At 38.5% G+C, this 23765-nt stretch overlaps 1 protein-coding gene across 2 annotated transcripts in view; it reads left to right on the forward strand.

The window, feature by feature from the left end:
• Positions 1 to 23765, forward strand: part of GRID2 (glutamate ionotropic receptor delta type subunit 2) — a 705658-nt gene that overhangs the window by 541075 nt on the left and 140818 nt on the right. For both annotated transcript variants that reach the window (XM_030449840.1, XM_030449841.1), the window contains one exon: positions 10806 to 10907. In XM_030449840.1, the coding sequence (XP_030305700.1) occupies positions 10806 to 10907 (102 nt within the window). The remainder of the gene's footprint in view (positions 1 to 10805; positions 10908 to 23765) is intronic.

Raw genomic sequence — 23765 nt, forward strand, 5'->3', positions numbered from 1 at the left:
GTGACTTTCCTTTGTAATTAAAACATATTTTAATGATTCAGCTATTCTAGATAGGGCTTCCTAGAAGTGGCAATCTTTTAAAATAATGATTTACAATTTTCCAGAAGGATCCTTTTCCAGAGGGATCATTTAAGCCTTTAGGTATTCTACTACATATAGTTTTCCATTTAAAGGGTTATGATACATAGATTGTTCTGTCAGGCTTATTTACCATAATAGGAGAAAATACCTGTACTGTATTGAGCAACCAATATTAAAAAATCTTTCACACTGTCAGCTTTGCAAAAAGGTTTTGTCTGGGTAGGCAAAATTCAGTTTTTTCCTTTTCAAAATTCTTTAACCCTCCAGTTTTGTCCAGCTGATAGTAAACCAGATTTTTTTTATTAGTTTTTGTTAACACTTCTTAAAGACTTCTTCCAAACTTCATGTATAATTGTCAAGAAAAGTTTTTTATGCATCAAAAAGTCATAACAACTCTGTAATTCTCTTCTATTGTGGATTTTTACATATTCAACAGCAAAAATAGGCATATGGAAATGTATCACTTTTTAACAAACTGTTATGCTACTCATCTGAGCCCTTCTGTAGCAGGCAATCTTTTTTCCCCACCCATACATCAGTGGGACTTTTTAATGCTTACTGGTGCCTCTGTTCCTCTATGCATCTCCCTTGAACTTGTTGCTAGGAGAACTGCTAGGGTTGAGATTCTCCTGCACTGATCAGTAGTCAATACAGTGGGCACCAAACTTGTCTTAAGCCATATATTTGATGTAATGCACACAAGTGTAACACCAACATTTCATACAGTTATAGGCAGTCTAATTCTCAGCTGTGATTGCTGAACAGCATCACCACCAACAAAACTCACTGTGTAATTAGTTACACTTTTCCTGTCAGTCAGATGATGGTGCCTCTGAGCTGTAGCATCATCAGAAGGCCATAGGAGTATAGGTCTGTCCTACAAACAGCCTCTCTGCTCCACATGGATGTAACACACATCTTGTGGTGTTTTGAAAGGAATGAAGCTGTATGTATCCTCTGCTGAGGTTGAATTTATGGCATTGGTAGTCAGAGACAAAATTGCTTTTGATCATTATCAGTGTAACATTTGGTGATCAGTGTAGCAGTTCTGTCAGGGTCTGGAGCACAGAAATAATTTCAAGAACAGATTGCTGATGCTAAAAAGGTCAGTGCCTTTGGAACTAAGGCTAGATCATCTGGTAGCAAAAAGTCTTAGAAAGGATTATCTGGAAGAAGAAGGACCTCTGGTATGAAACAGACCATGACCCAGTTCCTCAAAGATTTCCCAGTGCTCAGTGCTGCTGTCTTATCTTTAGGACTCAAGGTGAACACATTTGCTCTCATTACAGTTGCATGTAGTGGGAAGAAGCTTCCTCTCCTAATGCAAGTTTTTTGTCACGACCACCCATCTCCTCAAGTTCATTCTTGACCTTTCTGTTCTCCCCTGCTCCAAGCCTCATGGTCAAAAAGCATCCTTCAGAAGAAGCTGTTATTTCTTGGCTGTTTCCTTGTACTGGTACTCTGGTCACTGCTCTGCTAAGATTTTTTATTTCATCACTGCCATCTCTGATTCCTAAAAAAGCTCCTCTGTGCTGAGAGAACAAAAAAACACCCCACAACCTTATTTGCTTTGCCACCAAAGTTACAAAAATATATGATACAGTAAATCACTTGTAAGATCCAGTCCACAATGCAGTGGAAACTGGTGGCACTCTTGCCATATACCCTGGGAGCTTGGCTTATAGGAGAATAATGTTTTATAACATATCAGTGACAAAATGTTGCTTTAATTTACTAGCCAGCATCAAGCTGGTAAGTTTGTGATATATCCAGCTTAGCAAGCCTCTTTTTTTCCTGCCAACGCTGAAAAGAAATCCTTGATTTAGGAAGCAAGTATTGATTTATCTGTAAGCAAAGATTGTTTCAGTCTCTGCATTTCCCATTGAAGCATCACAGGACTCTGGACAGTCAACAGAAAGCAGTTTATCATCTAGTGCTATGCTTACTGCTTTGTTATTTTAGCTTCTCTGTAGTGAGAAAATTGAAGGCAATAATTGAGTAACAACTTGTTTTTCGTTTGCCTCATTTTACCAAAGGTCTCCATTATTTAGGCACTCTTAGGAGTGTCTTAACATATGCAAATATAAATTGGAAATCAGTTGAATGAGCCTTTTATGTAAATTTCTCATGGCTTCATCAGCTTATTTATTATTTTTTTTCCTTTCTGGTGGTGTGGATACTTTATGAGCAGGCATTTCATAGTCCCTGTGTCTGGGAAGCACGTTGCACCAGCATGGATGAATAGGAGACGCTCTTGTCAGACCTTTCAGTCTTCATACTACATTTAAGAAGGAGCTTGCAAATCCTTCTGTGCTGAACAACAGAGAATGTAAGCCACTTTGATGTGGTGTAAGTTTGGACAGCTTCTAGAGAGGTACAAATATGCTTTAAGATACCTATATTGTCTGTACTGAATGGGGGTTCATGTTCTTGCACTACCTCCACAGTAATTCCTTTGCCTCTCATGTTGGTGATGAGAGGGTGAATGTGTCTGGGGAGACAGGGACCCACAGTCTGTAGGATAAAAATAGTGTCTTCTCACATGTTCCTCTCTCTAGCTTTGTATCTGGGATTTGAAAGGAGTGTTTGCATGCCAGTACATCAGCGCCTTGAGAAAGGCAAGAATGAGTTTTCTGTGTCTCTTCCTTATTCTGGTTTTTGTGCTGACATTCAGAATTGTGTAGCAATGCCAACCATGCTAAATCTAAGTCTGTATTTTACAATACGAGCATCTTCTTTCAGAAGTTTTCAGAACATGTATTTTTTTGTGCATCTTAAGAACATTTCCCACCCTTAATTGAAGTCCTGTGAATACAACTCTTGTGTCAGGAAAACCACATCAGCAATACAGCTGAGCACTGGGTAGCTAACTAACTAAATACATCTACTTTTGAGTAAGTGATGGCAGAGTATTACTTCATTTAAAATCCTTTCTCATGCCTGAAAAAAAAAAATACTTCATAACATTGAGCTTCATGTTAAAAAAATAAAATTAGAAAATTAAAAAAAACTGTTGATGGATTTCTCTGCAATCTGCAAGTGGTGTGATAATTCTGCTTACACTTCAAAAATAGGGCTAAAAAGGTGCCACTGAGATTAGTCCAAGTGGTCTGTAGCCTCACTTGGTCCTATTTGTAGGTGAACACAACATTCCTTCTCAGCTGCTTTTAAAATAAGCTCAGATTTCTATAGAACAGGGACTATAGAAATACTTCTACTATTCTATTATTTCTATAGAAATTCTTCTACTACAGGTGCTATAGAAACACTGCTTCTCTACCACTGCAGCTCCTGGGCTGGAGCTAGATAGCAGCCTTTGGATTTCTTCCTAACTTGGAGAGTGAAGAAGCTAATACAAAATTCTCTGTGTGGATTTACTCCCAGACTTGTTTTGTGATTATATTCAGGGGGGATTTTCACTGTAGAAAAAACCTCAAGGTACTCAGCTGCAGAAGCCCAGGCCAGCATAGGCCTTCCATGAAGGATCCACTTATTTGGTTTATTGGGACTGAATTTGCTCAGAATCCTGCTCTCTAAAACCACTTCTCTCCAAGTGAAACTGTGCTGGTTTCTTTCTATGCTATTACAGTTTTGATTGACTTGCTGGGTCTTTTCTCTGAGCTATGTAAGGATTTCAGGGGACAGGAGTGAAAAAAAAAGGAAAGGTTGAAAGAGAAGCAGAGTCATACAGTGATTTATTTGTTAAGTCCCATGTCCCTCATAACACAAGGGGAGAAGGGAGGAGTTGAGGGGAAGTTTCCTGAGGGAGAGGACTGCTTGAGATGACAGGAGATCCAAGAGCTAAAGGAAAAGGGACCCAAAGTAATTTGAAAGATGAGTCAAAGCTGGGTGAAGTGAAAAGTGAGGTCCCTTTATCAACCCTAGCCCTAAACAAAGAAAAAAACAAGGGAAAGGAAAGGAAAGGAAAGGAAAGGAAAGGAAAGGAAAGGAAAGGAAAGGAAAGGAAAGGAAAGGAAAGGAAAGGAAAGGAAAGGAAAGGAAAGGAAAGGAAAGGAAAGGAAAGGAAAGGAAAGGAAAGGAAAGGAAAGGAAAAACAAGACAGGAAAAAGGCACAGCAGAGAAGATGAAGGACAAGAAAGAGAGGAAAGAAAGTGTGCTGAAAGTAGAGAGAAATGACAAGAGGCAATATGTAGAGGAAAGAACAAGATAACCACAGGGTAGGGAACACCTGGAACCACTGCATTCACAGAGTAGACTGGAGAAGGAAAGAAAGGTGTTTTCCAAAGATAAAAGAGAAAACACAGAGAAAAGGGAAGTGATAGATTAATACCACCAGATTTCAGATGAAAGAGAAAGTAGTAACAGAGAAAGCTAGGGATGAAGGGGGGGAAAGTGAGAGACTATTAGAATGACACCAGTGACATGGGGAGATTACCTAAAAGATGTGGTGATTTACTGGACTTGCCAAAAATCATACCATGAGTGTTCCTCTGGAAGCTTGGCCTGAGCACTAAGCATGAGCTTGGTGAATAGATCCACACAGTGTAAGAACAGCTGTGTTTTTTTCCCCAAACATTCAACATTTGTCAGTGGTCTGAAACATCCAATTATGACTTTTGGCACCAATCTGGATGCATGAGTCCTTGTGAAAATACTTGATTCAAGAGCTGGTAGGCAAACAAACAGCAGGTTACCAGCAAGTAAGTTTCCATCAACTTCCTTATTTCAGTTCAATGAGAAAAAGAAATTTGGGCAGTCCCCCAAGCACAACATTTTATTAACTGTGTGCAGAATTATTTTGCCATGTGCTTTGGCTCCGAGTAAATGAAATCTTAGTTAGGTCACTTTCACTTGTGTCTGTGATTGGTTAATAAAATAAATAGGCCCCTTTGACTGCTGCTATTATAATCCTTAAACCACTGTATATAAAGCTAAACTTAGATATCCACATTCTCTTAACATAGCTTGAAAACAACAGAGTAAATCCATGGGCAGGTCATTCCTTCTAGTCCAAAGACAAATTAAAGCAATAAAACATACTGTGCAAAATAATTAGCTAAATGCACAAAACTATATAGGTTTAATCACAGAGAATACAGGAGATCAAGTGTTGCTATACATTATCCAATTTGTTGAACACAGTATTTTCTATTGATTTTAACAACTTATTTGCTGACTATTACCTAAGCACCAGTAAAGGTAGAAGGAAGCTTTCCTGCTAACCAGTCCTATTGGGAAAATGTTATAAAGAACAAACCCAATCCTTGTTTCTAGGATCAGTGGCTCTCACTCAACCCTTGGCCATCAGTTTTTCAGTTTTGGTTGACCAGCTGTTGGTTACTGGCTAGGGAGCTAGCAGCCAGGCAGAAAGGGACCTGGGAGTCTGCATTGACAAGAAACTGAACATGAGCCAGCAGTGTGCCCAGGTGGCCAAGAAGGCCAATGGCATCCTGGCCTGTATCAGAAACAGCGTCACCAGCAGGTCCAGGGAGGTGATTCTTCCCCTGTACTCGGCGCTGGTTAGGCCACACCTCGAGTACTGTGTCCAGTTCTGGGCCCCTCAGTTTAAGAAGGATGTAGAGGTCCTGGTACAGGTCCAAAGGAGGGCAACCAGGCTGGTGAAGGGACTTGAGCACAGGCCCTATGAGGAGAGGCTGAGAGAGCTGGGGCTGTTCAGCCTGAAGAAGAGGAGGCTCAGGGGAGACCTCATTGCTGTCTACAACTACCTGAAAGGAGGCTGTAGCGAGGTGGGAACTGGACTCTTTTCACAGACGACCTTCAACAAGACAAGAGGACACAGTCTTAAGTTGTACCAGGGGAGGTTTAGGTTAGATATTAGAAAGAATTTCTTCACGGAGAGGGTGATTAGGCTATGGAATGGACTGCCCGGTGAGGTGGTAGATTCTCCGTCCCTGGAGACATTTAAAAAGAGACTGGATGTGGCACTCAGTGCCATGGTCTAGCAACTGCTCCGGTGGGTCAAGGGTTGGACTAGATGATCTCTGAGGTCCCTTCCAACCCGGCTAATTCTATGATTCTATGATTCTATGAAAGGGCTCTTTAACCAGGTCACAGCATCTAACTGAATTTTTTCATAACTGGTAGTATCAGAATGACAAGGAAAGCATTTATTTTCTGGCTTTTCTTCTGTAAGACACAGTCTTTCATCTACAAGATCTAATGTCTGATTTGCCATTCACTGTTGGACATATTAAAAAATAGCTGGCAAGAGGCATCAAGATTACCCTGTGCAAATCTATGGTGTTCTGCTTGGATTTTTGCCTAAACTGGTGTCCCAGCAAGTATGTAAATGCTAAATCCACACATCACAAAAACCCCTCAATTGCTTTTCTTCATTATTTTTCATTGAGTCTTCCCAGCACACCTAGGAGTTAGAATCTCCTAGGTGAGTACTTTATTTGGTTCTTTTGATATCTTTTCCAGTCATGTTAACTTATTATGCTTTGGAGTTAAAAAGAGCATTATTACACTCATTTCTTCTGTTGAAGTCATCTTGGTATAAAGTCAGTACTTAAAGCAGGTTGGACCAGAGGGAAAAATGAGTACGAAGTTTCTAAAGAACATCCTGGTACTGCAGGTGAGGATGCTGCAGGTCACCAGCTCTCTTATGAGCTGCTAATAGAGCAGTTCCTTAACAGTGCTCTCCAAAGGGTATTTCCACTGGGAATGTTTTGTCAGGCTGGCTGTAGTAAAGTGAGATTTTTTTTTCTTTTTTCCCTTTTAAATGCCAGGGAAATAAAGGAAAGAGGAGTGATAGTAATTCTGCTGTCTTGATCAATTCCACTTGCAGATGTAATGCTGTTTTATCTTGCAGATTTACCTGCAGCTTCTCTGTAGTGTTTTCTGCTCTTGACTCTTTTGTAATGTTCCTGGGATGCAGCCTGAGCTCAGAGGTGGTTGCATTGCAGTGCTGAATGAACTGGTATTAATCCAAGGAATAGAAAGCCCCACACCCTTCTATAGTCACAAGCACTTAAGTAATGTATTTGTATCAATATTCAGGTTTTACTCATTTCCAGTGATTATCCTGAACTGTGATCTCACCAGGCCAATGTGTTTTGCTCAGTTAATTGTTATGGTTTTAATCTGCATTTTATTCTGCCAGGGGTAAAAAAAAAAAAAAAAAAAAAGGGTGAAAGCTCTCAGATATTTAGCAGAATTCACTGATTTCATAGGAAGAAGGGAGAAGATTTTTTAAAGCTCTGTTGTAAAGGCATTATAGATTTTATTGTTCTGAGTTCCTTATAAATCAGTGTCTGGAAATTGCAGATACACATGAAATAGATTTCAAGATTTTGTCTAGTTTAATATCGATACACAAAGCACAGATCTTCCATAATGTGTAGTTCATGTAGACAAACATTTCTAAAGAAGCACTTCTGCAAAGGGAATTGAATTTTTGGCTCTGCCAGCAAAACATGAAAGCAAAACCCATTCTAATAATGGTGAGGCTATAACAAGCTGGGAGGTTGGGGGATCAGAAATAGATTGTAAATCAGATATCAAAGGAAAAAGAACATTGACAACTTTTCCATCTTCATCATTTTATATCTGAATGTACCAGAATGAATGCTGTCATTAGAACAAATAAAAGAAACTGCACTTAAATTAACAAAGCACTATAAATTAAAAAATTCATATGCTAAACAGGGAGTTCCTATCACCCATATTGTTCTACACAAACCAACCAGAATTATTGTGTGAGGTTCTGCTATTGTCTGATTTATTCTCTCGTTTCAACTCTTAGGGACAGAACAAAAGAAAAAAGGAATTAAATGCAGAGGCAACAAATATTTTGCAGAAGCAGTTAAGCAAAAGATAAGAGCAAGGAGTGGTTTCATCCTACCCCCTCCTTGCTGCTTCAGCAGTAGTTACATTTGCTCCTTGCTGCAGTGACAAGCTCAAATTGTCATCAATAAATGCTGATTGGTTTTTTGCCTAATAACAGTAAGCAGCTCCCACTCAAAATCAATTTCAACTTCATTGGCAAGGTGCTGCACATTTGTCTTCCCCATGCCTGTGCTGCATAAAGGAAGAATTGAGCTGATAATTAAATGAACAATAATTGAAAATAAAATGTGCCTTTTTAAAGGAAAATTAGTGCTGCACAAGATTACCAAGAATTCGTTCCGTTGGAGGTTTTCTTCTGAAAAGGTAGAATGGGTTGAGCTAAAATGTTAATTATATAAAAATGTACACATTAATATACATAATTAAAAATGGGCTTTGACCTCAAAAGAATACAAAGGCTCTTTAGTAACTTCCTGGGGTTTTAAATCTGGCAAAAGCAGTACAGTTCCTGCAGTAATTATACTTCCAACACATTTGGCTATGCTAGTTAGATCTAAGTTCTAATTAGTTCCTTTATGTGACTAAAAATTACAATACTCAAATTAATTTAATGCTCTTTTGTTCTGAACTTAGTGCTGCTCTCAATGCTTTTTTTTACAGAAAATGCAGACTCTCAAAGTTTTGGTTTATAGGTTGGCAGTGGTTTAGCACACACTTCAAATACATTCACTATATTTCACTGTGTTATTATAGATACCACACCTCAGGATTTAGGTTCTTCAGCTCAGAGCACTGGAGGATTTTGCAAGAGGAGTGATGAGGACCTGGAATGTTTCAGCAGCCCATCCATGGAGCTGTGAAAATCTAGACATGCTGTGGGGGTGTAGGAGAAGCAGCAGATCCTTGGTTTAGTTATTACTAGAGATTAAAAGTATTCTCAGCATTACCTTTACTCATTCCCTGAAAAAGAAGTATAACCTTAACTTCAAAATGGGAAGGATTAGGACAGCTCTGGCCACTTCTGAAATGGCAGAGAAATTACTACATTGTTTTAAGGACATCTTCTTTTGGGAAACATAGAATCATACAATCATTTAGGTTAGAAAAAGCCTTTAAAATCATTGAGTCACACCTGACCTCTACATCACAGCAGAAAGGTTTGGGTTTTTTACTTTTTGAGGGACCTATTTCTTAAGGAACAGTCTTCAAAGATTTATGTATATATATATAAAAATATAAATATGTATATATATTGTTTGTATAAAAAATATATAAATATATATAATATATATAATATGTAATATTATATATAAATAAAATAAAATAATTTAAAATTGCTCTAAAACAGCCAATGAATGTAATGAAGAAAACAAATATTTCCCATGGCCCACTTCTTAAAAATGTTAAATGTATGTACTCAGAATTTGCTCCTGGATTTCTGTCCTACTTTGAAAGATCTCTGAAACATATATACAAAGGCTTTTCCCACAAAGGACTGAAAAGAATGCTTTGTCAATTTGTGCTAAGTCACATTCATCCTTTCATAAACCCCTTTAGCTGGCACTGGCACGTTGCCATTTTGGTGGTTGTGCATTCAAGTACAGTAGTGTTTTGGATATTATATTGTTGATATTTCTCCAGATTATATGGTTCAGTTCTCTGAGAGACAAGTCTTAGTAGTGGTCATCTGGTCCAGTAGTAACCTACTGATGTTTTTTTGGTAGAGCAAGACCTTTTGTGCCATTATAAAGGGTACAAAAAACACCTAGGGTTAGAGTCTTAAATTCTATACCTATGTCAGAAGATCTGAGCATCCCTCCATAGGCTCCATGCACAGTCCATGGAGCAGGCAGTTCAGAGCAAGAAGTGCTACCTGCAGATGCCCACTTCTTTAACTGTGTAATAACTTGACATGGGCAATTAGTTTGCATGCAGTAATTGAGTCTCTGCTTCAGAAAGTTGCTGTTCTGTTTGGGTTTTAGATTTGCACAGGCCAGGTGAATGTGGTGATGATTCCAAAAAGAAAATCAGTAAAGTTTGTAGGGCTGAGTTGTCAGCTGCTCTGTTTGAACATGAACATCTAATATCATCACAGAATAGTCATGGTTGGACAAGACCTCCAAGATCCCAGCATCCAATCATCAACATCCCCCTTAGTAAAATAAAATATATTTCTCAATATCTATAGCAATGTAGGCAAGTTATATTTTCAGAGAAACTAAATTGCAGGTCAGTGTCTGCTAAATTCATATTGAAAAGCAGTCCTAGAGACATCCCTGAGAAAAACATTCTGTCCAAAGAAGCACAAGAAATGCAAAAGCACCAATGCAAAGCATCTCATAACTGAATTCTTTTGTCTATATTATGTGTTGCAGTCCTTTCTCAGTACTGTGATCTGCCTGGATATCCAGTGGTCTTTTTTTCCAGTCCTCTTGAAATGTGATTTTTAAGTAGGCTAAAAATCACTGCTGTTTCATTATCAATGAGTAGTGGAAGCTTTAATTAAAATTAGTGTGATTCCTTTCACCAGAGTTCTGCAAGGAAAGATGGGCTGGAGCAGACAGGGTGCTTAAATTATGGGAGCTATTTTTTTTCCAATTAGTGTATCACTGGAAGTAAGGTAGAAGAATTGTTACAGCCATACTGCTTTTTAAGTGCTTTTCATTAATATGGAAGTTTTCCCCTAGCTCTTCTAAAGCAATATATACACAGCCCCTCCCTGGATGCTGTCCTCCTTTGCACACTGGTATTTAAAGTACAACCTGATACCCCTAATTGTTTCATTTGCAATTTAAAGATGAATCTGTCTGCAAGCCCTTTCCTGACTTTCCATCCAGTTCATTCCAGGTGTTCTGTTAGTTTTGTTTGACTTCCTGCTTAAATCTGCATCAGATAAATGGTTGGAAAACTCTTATGGACAACAGTGAAATTATTTCTCTTTTCTCTTTCAGCTTGGCTGCTGGAACCCCATCACTGGTCTTAATGGATCACTAACAGACAGAAAGTTGGAAAACAACATGCGAGGGGTGGTTCTGCGTGTGGTGACTGTGCTGGTAAGCAGATCTTCATCCTTTTGCATCAGGGGGATGTATTTTTTTCCCCTGCCTCATCCTTTTTATGAAGTACATTTTACCAAGAACTACGTTGTTGTTTGAGTGCCCGATTCCAGAGCAAAGGAGTAATACCCATAAAATCAAATTATTTATCATTGCAGTTCATTTCTGAGAGTGAATCAAACACATGAAAAAGCTGATCCTTCCACAGGCACACACTCAATTATATAACAGAACCATATGAACTCATGAAGGGCAACCTTGAGTGCCCTCTGAGCTGAAACTCTAAATGATTCATAAGATGTACCTGCCCTCCAATTACCTTGCCAAACTGAGTGCAGTCTGACATGTATTGCCACACTCAGAAAAATATTCAAGATCAGCCTAGAGTGAGTAGCATTAGTTCAGTGAAACATCCACTGTCCCCTCCTCTTCTTCAGCCAGGTTGTCCCCTGTGTGGACATCTTGCATTAAGCAGCTGCAGCAAAGCTTTTGGTTTTAAGGTGAACAGAAAATATCTATTAGAATAGGAACGTATCCTGTGATATAATGCCAGTGCCATAACTTTGAGCAGAAATTGTTCAAATGGGTAAAAAAAACCTTAACAAAATAAAACAAAGACCCAGAAAGAAATAAAGAAAAAGATACAAATATGAGATGTAGAGGTCTCTTTGGACTGATGCCCAAACACAAAGTTGATCCAAGTCTGCAGAACTGTAAAGATTATATTGATCTACTTCCCATTTCCTGCTCTCCACTCATGTTTTTCAGTCCCAGTCTGGTGGTTGAGGGCCTGACCACTTGCTTGTAAAGAACAAGGCAAGAGTAGTTTCCACGATTTGTATTGCTGACATTGCCTCATGAAGGGAAAAGCTCAGTCAAGGGTAGCAAGTGAAATCACTGGAGCATGGCAGTGCCCCTGACAAGGCAGTTTTGTACCCCTCCAATTGTTTTATGAGTCTTTAGAAGCTGTTATCTGTCAGGGTTTCTGGTCTGTTCCAGCTCTTACTTTATTGGAGAACTTCCTGTGATAATATCTACAAAAAGAAAATTAAAAAAAAAAAAAAATAGGAACGATGGATGCACAGAAAAAGACAAAGCAGTGAAGTAGGGTTCTTTTGCACTTTAATTTCATTTTCAACAAAATAGCATCATAGTGGAAGTAAGTGGCTGATCTTTGTGTTTTGCCTGGTACTCATGTAAATTGATTCAATATAATTTTCTGTTGACAAATATGAACCGTGGATGTTGTCTAGCAAAATAAATTCAAATTAAAGTCTTAGGTTATTTTTATTTTCTTCTTCCCTCTCTCCCCACTCTATTCTGCTTTCATCCCCAGTTGTTTTAGTTAGCTTGCCAGAGAGCATTCTTCCCTCACGTCGTTACAGCATGAATATTTAGCAACTTGCAAAATTACAAAGATGTAATTAGTTATGCTGATAGGGTTCTGTATTCATAATAAAAACAGAAGGCAGACATCTCGAGTTCAGTGCACAGCACTTGGCAGTTCAGTCACCTCACTGCAGTGCACAAAATCCCATTGTAAAGAACAACCGGTGACAATGGTGACAACAGCCGTGCACTGCTAGTGCAGAACAGTCTGAATGGTGCTTTGTGAGAATTTGCTACCTTATGGTTTTGCTAACTCACTCATTTTATGTAGAATGTGCACGGAAGGCAAGATATGGGGAGATGGACTTGATTCATATTGGTCTCGTAACATAAAACTTCCTTTATTCTCTTAAAATTGTAGAACTTTGCATGGCTGGTCAGAGCAATCTAGACAAAACCAACTGTGAACCACACTGCAAATCAAGGTTGATTTGATTTTACTCAGCAAAGGTGAGAGGCAGGGATTTTTCTACGCTGAGTGAACAAAGGGAAGAAGCAAATACTTATTTAAAATCATGAGCCAGAAATGGTATTTTTCAGTAGCATTTCCCTTGAGCGTTGGCACTTTCCCCAAAATACCAGAAATCAGGAAGATGAAAAACCATTTCTCCCTCATCCACAAAAGCAAATGCCTTAGAGAGAGGCAGGAGACTGAAACAGAAGATAAACTACTAACCAAAAGCCAGTGCAGATGTCAGAATTGCTAATTATTTCTAATGTCTTCTCATCTTTTGATATCTGCAGTTATTGCTGCTACCCTGCGGGTGACAGAGCATTGTTTAGGGTGCTTATCTCTAGCAATTTCTTTCACTATATATAAGTAAAGGTTACTCATGGGGATATACTGGCTTCTAATCCTTAGTTCTAATCCTTAAAATATACTTGTCATTAGCATATCTTTACTTCAAACATATATCTTGCTATAGGATAAATTTATAGACCTTAACTTGTTTCTTATTCCTGTCTTTATTCACATAGCTTGTTACAATGGTGCAATTATATAATTTTTACTGGAATAGAATAAATAGATAAAGCATTTGAATTTGAGCAGAGACTTAGCTGGGATGCTATACCACTGTAAATGAAAGACAACTATAAAAAACGTAGTAATACTTGATATTTCTTATTTTAAAATTAGACTTTTAGTCCCTCTATTTGCTGTTATTCAATTTAGAAAAACTTGTTCTTAGAAAAACATGGTCAACAAAGACACTGACTATAAGTTTATTAAACCCTATCCTTATTATCCCTATTATCCAGGGCTATTTACTCTTAGGGCCATAATTTTGTCACAGAGAATAAAAATAAATTATAGTTTAGACAAAGCAACAGAGTTCTCTCTGTTATATCAATGCCATAGTAATGTGTAGAAGTGCAGCGTTCATCTGGTTTTCTTTCTGCTGGATAAGAAAAGACTTAGTTTAGAGAGAAATTCAGATTTAACCTGTATGTTGAAAATGTGCAATTATTGCCTTTGATGTGAGTGCAGGAGTGATCTCAAGCATCAACTTTACTTCAGCATACTTTTCCATCTGTCTCTGAGTTCAATTAAGTTAATACCTTTTTGTTAAAAGTAAAGAGTGTATTATTTGCTGATTATCAGTTATTGCTATTAATTCTGCAAGTCTTTAAGACTATGGTCATGATCAGGATAAACAAGAAGATTTATGCTAAATTAAATAATACCTTTGAATATGAATGGGTTTCTTAGTCATCAAGATTTGGGAAGTTGACATTAGTTTGTTAATTTGTTCTGTTAATGCTCTGAATCCCTCAAATCTTTCTAGATAGGGACCATTCTATTTCATTTTGTTATGCCTTTGGGTTGAAAAGGACTGAATCTAAAATTTTTAATAGAATCTGAGAGGATAGTAAATTGCAATACCTGGGTTATACTGCATTATCCTTATTATGAAATGAAACATTCTGCAGTGTGAAAATGATAAATGATCTTGACTAATTTCCCCAAAGCAATCCTTCAAAAAGCAACCGCCAAACAATTCCCATTATCTGCATCCATCTACTAATTCCTTCTTTTAGATAAATTTAATAATTGTGGGCTATGTGTCTGCAGTTCCAAACCAAAATCACTGTGAGTATGAAAGAATGCAGCATGTCCCCAAAATGGAGATCTCTGGATTCATTTAGCAGTGAGACCTGGCTTGTCTGAAAATAATGGGAGTTCTTTTCTTTGCATAAGTAGCAATAAGAAAAAATCCTTTGTGTTTTATTCTGAGGGAAACTATAGTCATGCAGTATGTATATGATTCAGCATATTCTGACTTGGATTAGTACCCCATTTTTCCCCAATTTTAGAAAAAGGTTTATTTTATCTTACTTAAATATCAAACGTCTCTGTCTTGGACTGCTTCCCAATATGCAGTTGAAGTTTGAACTTTGTGTTTGACAAGTTACTTTCAAGTTCAAGTGACTTACTGGTAAATTTCTGAAATGTATTCTTAGTTTCTGAGCTGTAGCTCCAGCAAAGGTCAGCATAATAGCTCCAAAAAAATTCAGAATGCCTTGATAGGACAGCCAGATATTCTTTTTTTTAATTACTATTTTTACTGCTTTTTTTTCAGCTGCTCAGTTTTATTGAAAGGAGCCAGGATATAAGCCACACTCTCATAATATTATTTCAGTAGTAGTGGTAATCAGTGGATTACTCATATGAATGTTTAGCCATTGGAAATGGAATTGGCCTGTTCAGTAATGAATAGGCCAGCATGGATTCAGAAAATTGTGTTTCTAAAAATCCCCTGTTGTTTGAAAAAGGAAAAATTTGAATTACCCCATTTTAAAGAACTGATACCACCATGAAAAAGTACAGAGCCTTTCCTGGAAGTGTGTAAGAGAAAACTTCCTCATGCTGCAAAATGTATTTGTGACTTTATATGAATTTGATACAGTTCTGAGCAGGAGGCATCTATTTTCATATCTGGATGTTTCCAAAAGTTCAGGCAGGATGAAGGAAAGAAAAATAATAGCAAGTGAAACTTAATTATACTTTGTCATCTAGCCCTATGTACTGCTTCTTGAGAGTTACTTCACCTAGAATTAGGTGAGCCAGAGGAAGTTTGATGACCACTGACTCCAGGTGGGCACTGTGGGACATGGTGTACAGAGAGGGCTGGTGGAAGGCTGGACACCCATATTAAAAAAAAATAAAAAATCCAACATCATTTGCACCATGGAAAAATTTATCATATGTAGACTAACTCTGAGTGGTTGGTATTAAATGCATGAGCACTTTTTGAGCAGATTAGGAAAGAAACAAACCTTAAAAAATGCAGTATCTGTAGGGACATGAAGTAGCAGGAGGTCTGCATCTCCAGTTGAAGCTAAATTCTGGCTGTAAAAGCTGAGAGTGTCTTTAGGATTTGGCTTCCAGCACTGGTTAAACAAAGTAACAGAAGCCCTTTCCCAGAAGATGGAGTAGCTTTCAGAGCCTTAGGAAAAAGGAAAAGTGTTAGAAAGATGAAATAAGATGGTGTTTAAGCATACACAAGGAAACGAACAGAAGTGATAAAGGATAAAAAAGTGGCAGGACAAAACCATCAGTGAATGACTTTAAGATAAACTGCAGCAAATGCTATATGTGGGTGCCTCAGGAAATACTGAATAAATGTTTCATGATAGTGAACATTCATAATAGCCTCATAGATAATGCCTATTTTCTCCCTTTTTTTTTGGTGTTCACTTCTGTCACGTAGTCCTGATCCCTTTGCCCACTTTCACAATTGAACGGCGCCCACTCCTGTGGGTCCTTCATTCTCTCAGGTTCTGTTCCTATGCAGCCTATTCTATCTTAAACCTAATTTTAATTAAGACTTATTGTATTAAATTGTATGTTGCTCTTTGTGTCAACATTCTTGATATATTGGATTATAGTGCACCATAGTGAATTCTTGTAGCAGCAGAAGTGCCTTATGGGGTGGCAAGTTAAAGAGATATAACTTGGTTATCTTCACCAGTTGTAGTTATTTGTGTTTTTACTTCTTCTCCTATAAGGGATAAAACCTTCTTTGATGGCCTTTTTGCTCTCAGTTTGAATGGCAGAAAAGCTGTGAGTGATGTGGTTTATTATAAAATGAGCTGTCATAAAATCTCTTTATTCTAAAATGTAGCAATGTATTCAGTAGATGCCAGATGTCTTGTAGTTCAAATAATTCAAAATTAACTGGAAATTTTAGGAGACTCCATAGCCAGTTGTAAACAACGTATAATTTCCTAACCAACAACAAGTCCCTCTGTCTTGATTTCTCTTCTTTTTGTCTGCCCATATCTGTCTTGGAAGGAAAGTTGGAAAGAATGCATCTATTATAGACAAACACATCAAGAAAAACTTTCAGTGAAATGGTGGTAAATTATAGCAAGAGTGCTAGAGGTGTTCATTTCATTGGCAAATGAATGAAATCAGCAGGGGTAATGATGCATCATAGGATTAGGCACAAAATTTACATGTTTTTGTAGTTACCCTGGTTGCTGGCATAAAAGCTGTCATTTCATATGAGAGCAGCTTTAACCTGTAGAGAAGTCAGTTGGTATTGGAATATCTTTTCATGAAGCAGATTTCTCAATTTGAAAACTTGAATTCAGACTTCAGATCATGAAGCTCGACAAGCATTTCTTGAACTAAAATGGTGACTTTAAGGAAAAATCATTCATTTTCACAGGTTTTAATAATAGGAGGCTCATTCCTAGTGTAAGGAAGATATTTTTAAATGGCTTGAGATGTATGCTGACCATATGAATCACTTTCTATTCTCCTAAAAACGTTATTATCATCTCTTTAAAATTAAAAATGGAACCTAGTTGCTCCTTGGTATGTCAAACTCTGCTCAGAAACTTTACTCAAAATTATTTTTGCTTTCAGCATTTTAAAATATCAAGTATGCAGGAAAAGTAATAGTGGTTTTATCCCCAGACTCAGTGTAACGTGTTTATCCTGCTTCTTAACTAAAGATGTCATCTGATGAAGGTACTGGTTAGAAACTAATTGTAAAAAAATAGCACTTTTATTGTAGTTCTAAGACTGATTGTATGATCTCATGCTCTACACAGAGACTTTTATTTCTGGAAATATGGAAAGACATCTACACTTCATTTGAGCCAGGTATTGTTACAAAGCAAGGTAATACTGGGGGACACCAGCTCCACAGTAAGACAGCTTTTTCCTTAGGTTCCCTAATCTTTAGCTTATACCCTGAAGCAGATAGGAACTTTAAGGCTGAGAGTTGGTAACAATTGCATTATGCAGCACTTATAATTATTATGAACATTAAAGGGAAGACCTGATAAGTGTCTTTCTTCCTGTTCACCTTTTTACCTTACTGATCCAGCACACTAAATAGCACTATTTTTTTTAGCTTGTGTTGCTGCCCAGCATTTCAGAAGCAATTAGCATATAAAAGTTGCTCCTTAAGTTCTCATGCCTTCTGGAGCTGACTGTACACATCCTAGCTTGCAGCATAGACACAAATTTCCAGAATACATTTTAGTGCCATCCACTGAATTAAGCCCCAAATTTCTCCACTCTGCTAGTCAGCTGTGGTGCTAATCCCTTACAGACCTCTGCAGCCTGATCTTTGCTGCTATATCAGCAATATTTCTACACTACTCATCCTTCTCTATATGCAGACAGCATGCCATGATTACATCAATGTGTTTAATTTTGCAAAATATGTTTAATTAAATTGAATCTAACATCATTGCGGAGAAAGTGGCAATATCAAAGCTATGAGGTAAAGAGGGGGATTCCTGCATTTCTTTCTTGGGGACTAAGAATGATGGAAATCACTATATATGGCTCATAAATAAGGTTCCTGAAGAGCCTCCAGCCCTCAGCCATCTGCCCCTTTTGTCTTCCAAGGGTTGCCAGCCCTGCTTAGGGTTACTTGACTAAGCAGAAAATGGGAACAGGAGCCATTTCAGCTGTTCCCTCGCAGCTGATCTGTGCTGGTAACTGAGCAAAAACATCCACTGGGGCACAGTGTGCCTTTATTTTGTATTTCTCACTTTGCCAGAGATTTAGGGTTTGTGTAATGCTCCCCCTAATGCTGCCAATCCATTTTCTTCTGTCTGCAAACATTCGCATATGTATTTCATTTTCTGTAGGAAATACTTAGGGTTTCTCTCAAGTGGCAGTGTACCAGGGTGATATTTCCTCAAAATATTAATAATTTAAATTATTATTATAATAACAGAAGCTAATAACCCTTGAGAGACTCAGAGCCTCTATGTCCATTCCTTTTCTCCCCACCACACCTGTACAAGGGCCAAATTGAAATTGCTGCTGTCAGGGCACAGGTTATGTTTAATAGCTGTTTTACATCTCTTTGATCCACTTAGCTTGTATGAGAACAGGAAGGTCATAAACCTTACACTTGTTCATCCTGCACATGCCTGCTGTGATCATTTGTTTTACAACCTTTAATCTCAGAGTCTGCTGGGAAACCCAGCCCATTTTGTTTTCAATTAATATTTCCAATTCATTTTCTTTAAAGTAGTAAGTGCTGTATACTAGATGAGGTAAATATCAAGGAATTAAAACGTTTGGGGACCTGGCTGGGGCCACAGTTTGACAGCAAGGGAGGTGCAATGCAGACCCTGGTAGGGCCAACCTCACTGTCACTGTTTAACACTGGCCCGGCAATGAAACCAAGAAAGAGATGCTCTCTATTAATCTCTCTCTCCTCCCTGATAAAGAAAGGAGAGAGAATAAGGGAGAGAGACTGATGGGTTGGAAACTAAACTACACAACTTTAAAAAACCAGTAGTGATAAATAGGAAAAATTACTAAATATATACAAAGATACAGGGAAATTGATCCCACGTTCCTTCCCCCCTTTTCCCCCAATAACTCTCACATCACCACCGAGGCTGCAGGGCAGCCCTGGGAAAGTCGAGGCTGGAATCCTGGAGTCGGCAGGAGTCAGGAACTGGAGGCAGGAACACACAGATATGGGCTGGCACGGATCAGGAGCACAGGCAGAGGAACGGATGGAATCCTTCCAGGATGCCCAAGGAAACAGGGAACGGGCGAAGAAAGGGAAGCAGGAAAGGCAGGAAGCTGGAAACTCAGCTTGACCCTTGTGATCCCTTGAATTTATACTGAGTATGATGTGTATGGGATGGAATCCTCTGTTTGGTCAGTTCTGGCATCTATCTTGTTCAAAGCCCAGAGGAGGGCTCAGGTGGGACCTCTTTATCCTCCTGGAGGGTCAGATGTTCTCATCAGAGCTGAGCAGTGTCCTTGGCTCTGCTCACCAGTCTCTAGCAGTAACTATAAACATCGAGTGTTATCAGTCCCAGAAGCAGACACTGTTTGAGAAACTTGCTGTGAATTTCAGCAAGTGCAACTACTTACAAGAGACTTAGCTGAAAGCAAAAGAAGAAGACAGAAAATCACCTTAATCCTGGCCCAGACCAGGACACTCACTCATCTGTATGTCAGGGATTACCTCTCCAGACTCCTGAGTTCTTTTCTTCTCACTGCCCCTTCCCCTTCTGCTCTGTGGGCATATCTGCATGCCAGAGTGATTCATACAGCTCACAGAGCACACAGGAAATTTGGCTTTTAAACAGAAAGAGGCTCTTACTCTGATTGTAATTATTCCTCCATACTATGTGACATAAAAAGGGAGGTGAGCTGCATGATACTGCAATGTCATGAACTATTGTGTGAATTTATTATGAATAGGAGCTCTTGCATATCTGCTGGAAGAAGTATAATGCAGCTCCCAGCAGGTTAGTGTACCTGGACTAAACTTTTGCAAATTCCAGTAGCTGAGCTGGCTACATTAAAGCTAGAATTGTGCTAGCTAACATACTGTACAACACTCCAGTTGATTCCAGTCTTAATCCATATTCCTTTCATATAGCTATAATGGCTTAGAAAGAACTATTAGGTGCATTAAGTTATTGTGAATTAAAATCAATGCACAAAGCTTGGCTGAATCCTAGCAAACCATTGCCATACATTGCTTTGAAAGCAGCCTTGGTGTCATTGCTCTGCAATAAGAGATAGAGATAGGGGAAGGGTGGATAACAGGGTTTTCTTTCTCTTTCTTTTAAATATCACTAAACTAAATAGTGTAATAAATCCAGTTTGGTTCAGGGAAAAAAAAAAAAAGTGTTTTCTGAGACTGTAACTGAAAGCACAAACCCATTTCTCATAGATGATGATAAACCCTTCATTTAAAAAGTGAGAAGACCAAGCACATGCATAAGGGCAGTGGTAATTAAAGGCCAAAATTTAAAACCCCTTTAATATTGTATTCAGCTTCTGGGACATGAACCAGCTTCATCCTGCAGGCAAGGCAACTTTTAGTACAAGTGACTTTCTAATCAGTCTTTTGTAAGGTGCAGAATCCAAGCACAGTGGGTTTTGATGCCAATACAGTTACACACATTAGGATATTGAGGGTATAACATCTTAGATATGCAAGATTTCATAGGTTTGAAACTTATTTCTTTGTTTTAGTGTTATTAATGAGTGGAGATTCTGTTATATTTTGCAGCAACTTTTATAACTGTTGCTGGCAGGAGAATTTCTGTATTGGGAGAGTGAAATGTTTCGATTAAACTTTGGTCATTGATTCTATCATGAAGGAATGTACATTGCTGTTCAATTAAAAATAACAAGCTGCTCTGCTGTTCTGAGCCAAATGAAATCCCCAAAACAGTGGTCAATAAAGCACTTGGGAAAATTAAGTATTTGGGGCTGCTTATTTCACTGAAATCTTTTAAGGAAAGAAATGCAAAATGGATGACATTTGAAAGTGGGGCTTAATTATTTTATGAGCCAACAAAAAAACCTAATTATGCCTATTGACAGTACTATAGCATCCTGTGGTTGAAAATGTTTTGGTGGTGTTTTCTGAGACTTAGTGCTTCTTGTGCATCCTAATTGCTGTGCTTGGTCATCCAGCAGCCACTGGAAGGGAGCTGAGAGATCCAGAAATGAGAGTGAATTTAACTTTTGGGAGTAGTTTCTCAGCATTTGCCAATGATGAAATTTTTAAAGTGTGACAGTAAATATTTCCTTTATGTGGTTGCCAAGGCTCTGCATGGCTATGTGATCATTCAGTGTGCCTTTCCACTGTTTCTAGAGCCAGTGCTGAGCATAGATCAACACTCTTGCCCACACCTGAGCCTCATTTCTTTTTTTTTTTTTTTTTTTTCTCTTTCTACTTTCAGCAAAGAATAAGGAAAGAATGCAGAGTGTCAAAATTAAGTACTATATCCCAGTGTGTTCAGAAATTTCTAATGAGTAGACACAGAGGTCATTTTCATATGCTTTATGAATTCTAACCATCCATATAATTACCTAATTTCACAACTCTCTTCCAAACACAGGAGAAGCACGTAAGGCCATCCATCTGCAGTTTTAGAGTCAAGGCCTAAGATGTGTTTTAATTCCCAGCAGTGATCAGTTTCTCTGATCTCACAAGCCAGTAACTTTTTGTTTATTTAATAATTTCTGCATGGCTTCCTGGGCAGGAAGTTTTCCTGTCAGTGTTAAGGGTAAAAGAGGATTCAGCTGAGCAGGAGAATAATCCCAAGCATTTTGATTTGGTTTTGCTTTTTCCGTGTGTAAAGTACATCCTCACATTTTCTTAGCTTTCTTATCTTCAGAGTGAGCATGAAACTCTCATAAATATACTGGGGTTCCATATAGCTTCTATCCTATTTCGGGATAGGAATCTCAGTTTCAAGCCACAGGATCCGCAGTTGTAGTTACAGAGAAATCTGGCTTGTTATCCATTCCATGGGCTCCTGATGATGCACTGTGCACTTAGGGTCATTAAATGCTGTGCTGGGACCACCACCTCATTGCAAACACACCACTGAATGCAACATTTTCTTGCTCTCTTTTAGGCTGTTGTATTGAAGATTTGAATGGTTTTTTCTGTTGTTTCAGGAGACATTTCCATTGCTTGCCCCAAAAGAGGAAATCTACTCAAAATTGCCAGAAATTCCCAAAGCCTATTGATTTTCAGTGTAGAAAATCCCTTGCTCTCCCTCCCTGCCTCCTCTAGGGCCTGGATTTATTCTTGATTTTATCACCCACCTCTGTAGCACAGTTACAAACCAATGTTTCTCTTTGATTGTCTAACTAATTAACAAAACCAAGTTCAACTCTGACTAATTCTTCTTTTCCACTATTTAGCTTGAGTATTGCTCCTTCTTTTTTCAAACTTTTAGCTTCCCTTTTAACTTTATTAAGTGGTCTAGTAAATTATATAAAAAATTATGACAGTTCAACTACATCCAAATTATTGGCCAATGTCTGAGGATTGCATCAGAGTAAATAATTATACTTCATTCTTTTAATCTTCAACTCCTAAGGCACTTACAAAGCCTTGAGTTACTTCATTTTCATGTGAACCACAACCTAAGGCCTGAATAGTCAAAACTGTTACCCTTTATCTTGTTGAAAAAAGCAGTGAAGTGTAGCATTTTTTTTCCCACTAATCTTGAATCTAGCCTGCTCCAAGCTATACTGTCAACCTCTGATTTCCACAGATATGTTTAAAATAAAATGAAACGAGTTATCTGTCTACTATTTTCCACTATGTAAAATTCAGGGCAGGGGCTGAGGGATGGGTTTTGGATGTGACATTTCTTTTTGTGTCTGTATTGCCCTGCTATCAATTCTACCTGGACTGGGGCACATTACAATCTCTGTTGTCCACTCATGGTTTTACCCGGGCAAGGAGTCCTTTCAAGAGTAAGGCTTTGCTTTTTCCTGAGTCTAAACATCTCATTTTTGGATCTCAACTTTGTCCTTATCTAATGCTTGCTTTCTTCTATTGGTTTTCCTGCTTTTACTCTCATAGTTTGTTAGAACAGATTCGTGTGTAAGTACAAAAGTGTTCAGGTTTTAAAACAAGATAGAGGGAAAGCAGTCTGTGGTTAAGGCATTTGTCCCTGACCCAGCACACTTGAATTCACACGGGTTAACACTGGCCCGGCAATGAAACTGAGTGACAGATGCTCTCTATTAATCTCTCTCTACTCTCTGATAAAGAAAGGAGAGAGAATAAGGGAGAGAGACTTATGAGTTGGAAACTAAACTACACAGCTTTAATGAAACAGTGATGATAAATAGGAAAAAGTACTAAATATATACAAATAGACAGGGAAATTGATCCCACGTTCCTTCCCCCCTTTTCCCCCAGTAACTCTCACGTCACCACCGAGGCTGCAGGGCAGCCCTGGGAAAGTCCAGGCTGGACTCCTGGAGTCAGCAGCAGTCGGGAACTGGAGGCAGGAACACACAGATATGGGCTGGCACGGATCAGGAGTACAGGCAGAGGAACAGATAGAATCCTCCCAGGATGCCGGGTGAAGGAAGGGAAGCAGGAAAGGCAGGAAGGGCAGGCAGCTAGAAGCTGGAAGCAGGAAATCTGGCTTGGCCCTCGTGATCCCTCAAATTTATAGTGAGTATGATGTGCATGG

The sequence above is a fragment of the Calypte anna genome, chromosome 4A, assembly GCF_003957555.1.
Source record: "Calypte anna isolate BGI_N300 chromosome 4A, bCalAnn1_v1.p, whole genome shotgun sequence".
In the NCBI taxonomy this organism is placed as follows: domain Eukaryota; kingdom Metazoa; phylum Chordata; class Aves; order Apodiformes; family Trochilidae; genus Calypte; species Calypte anna.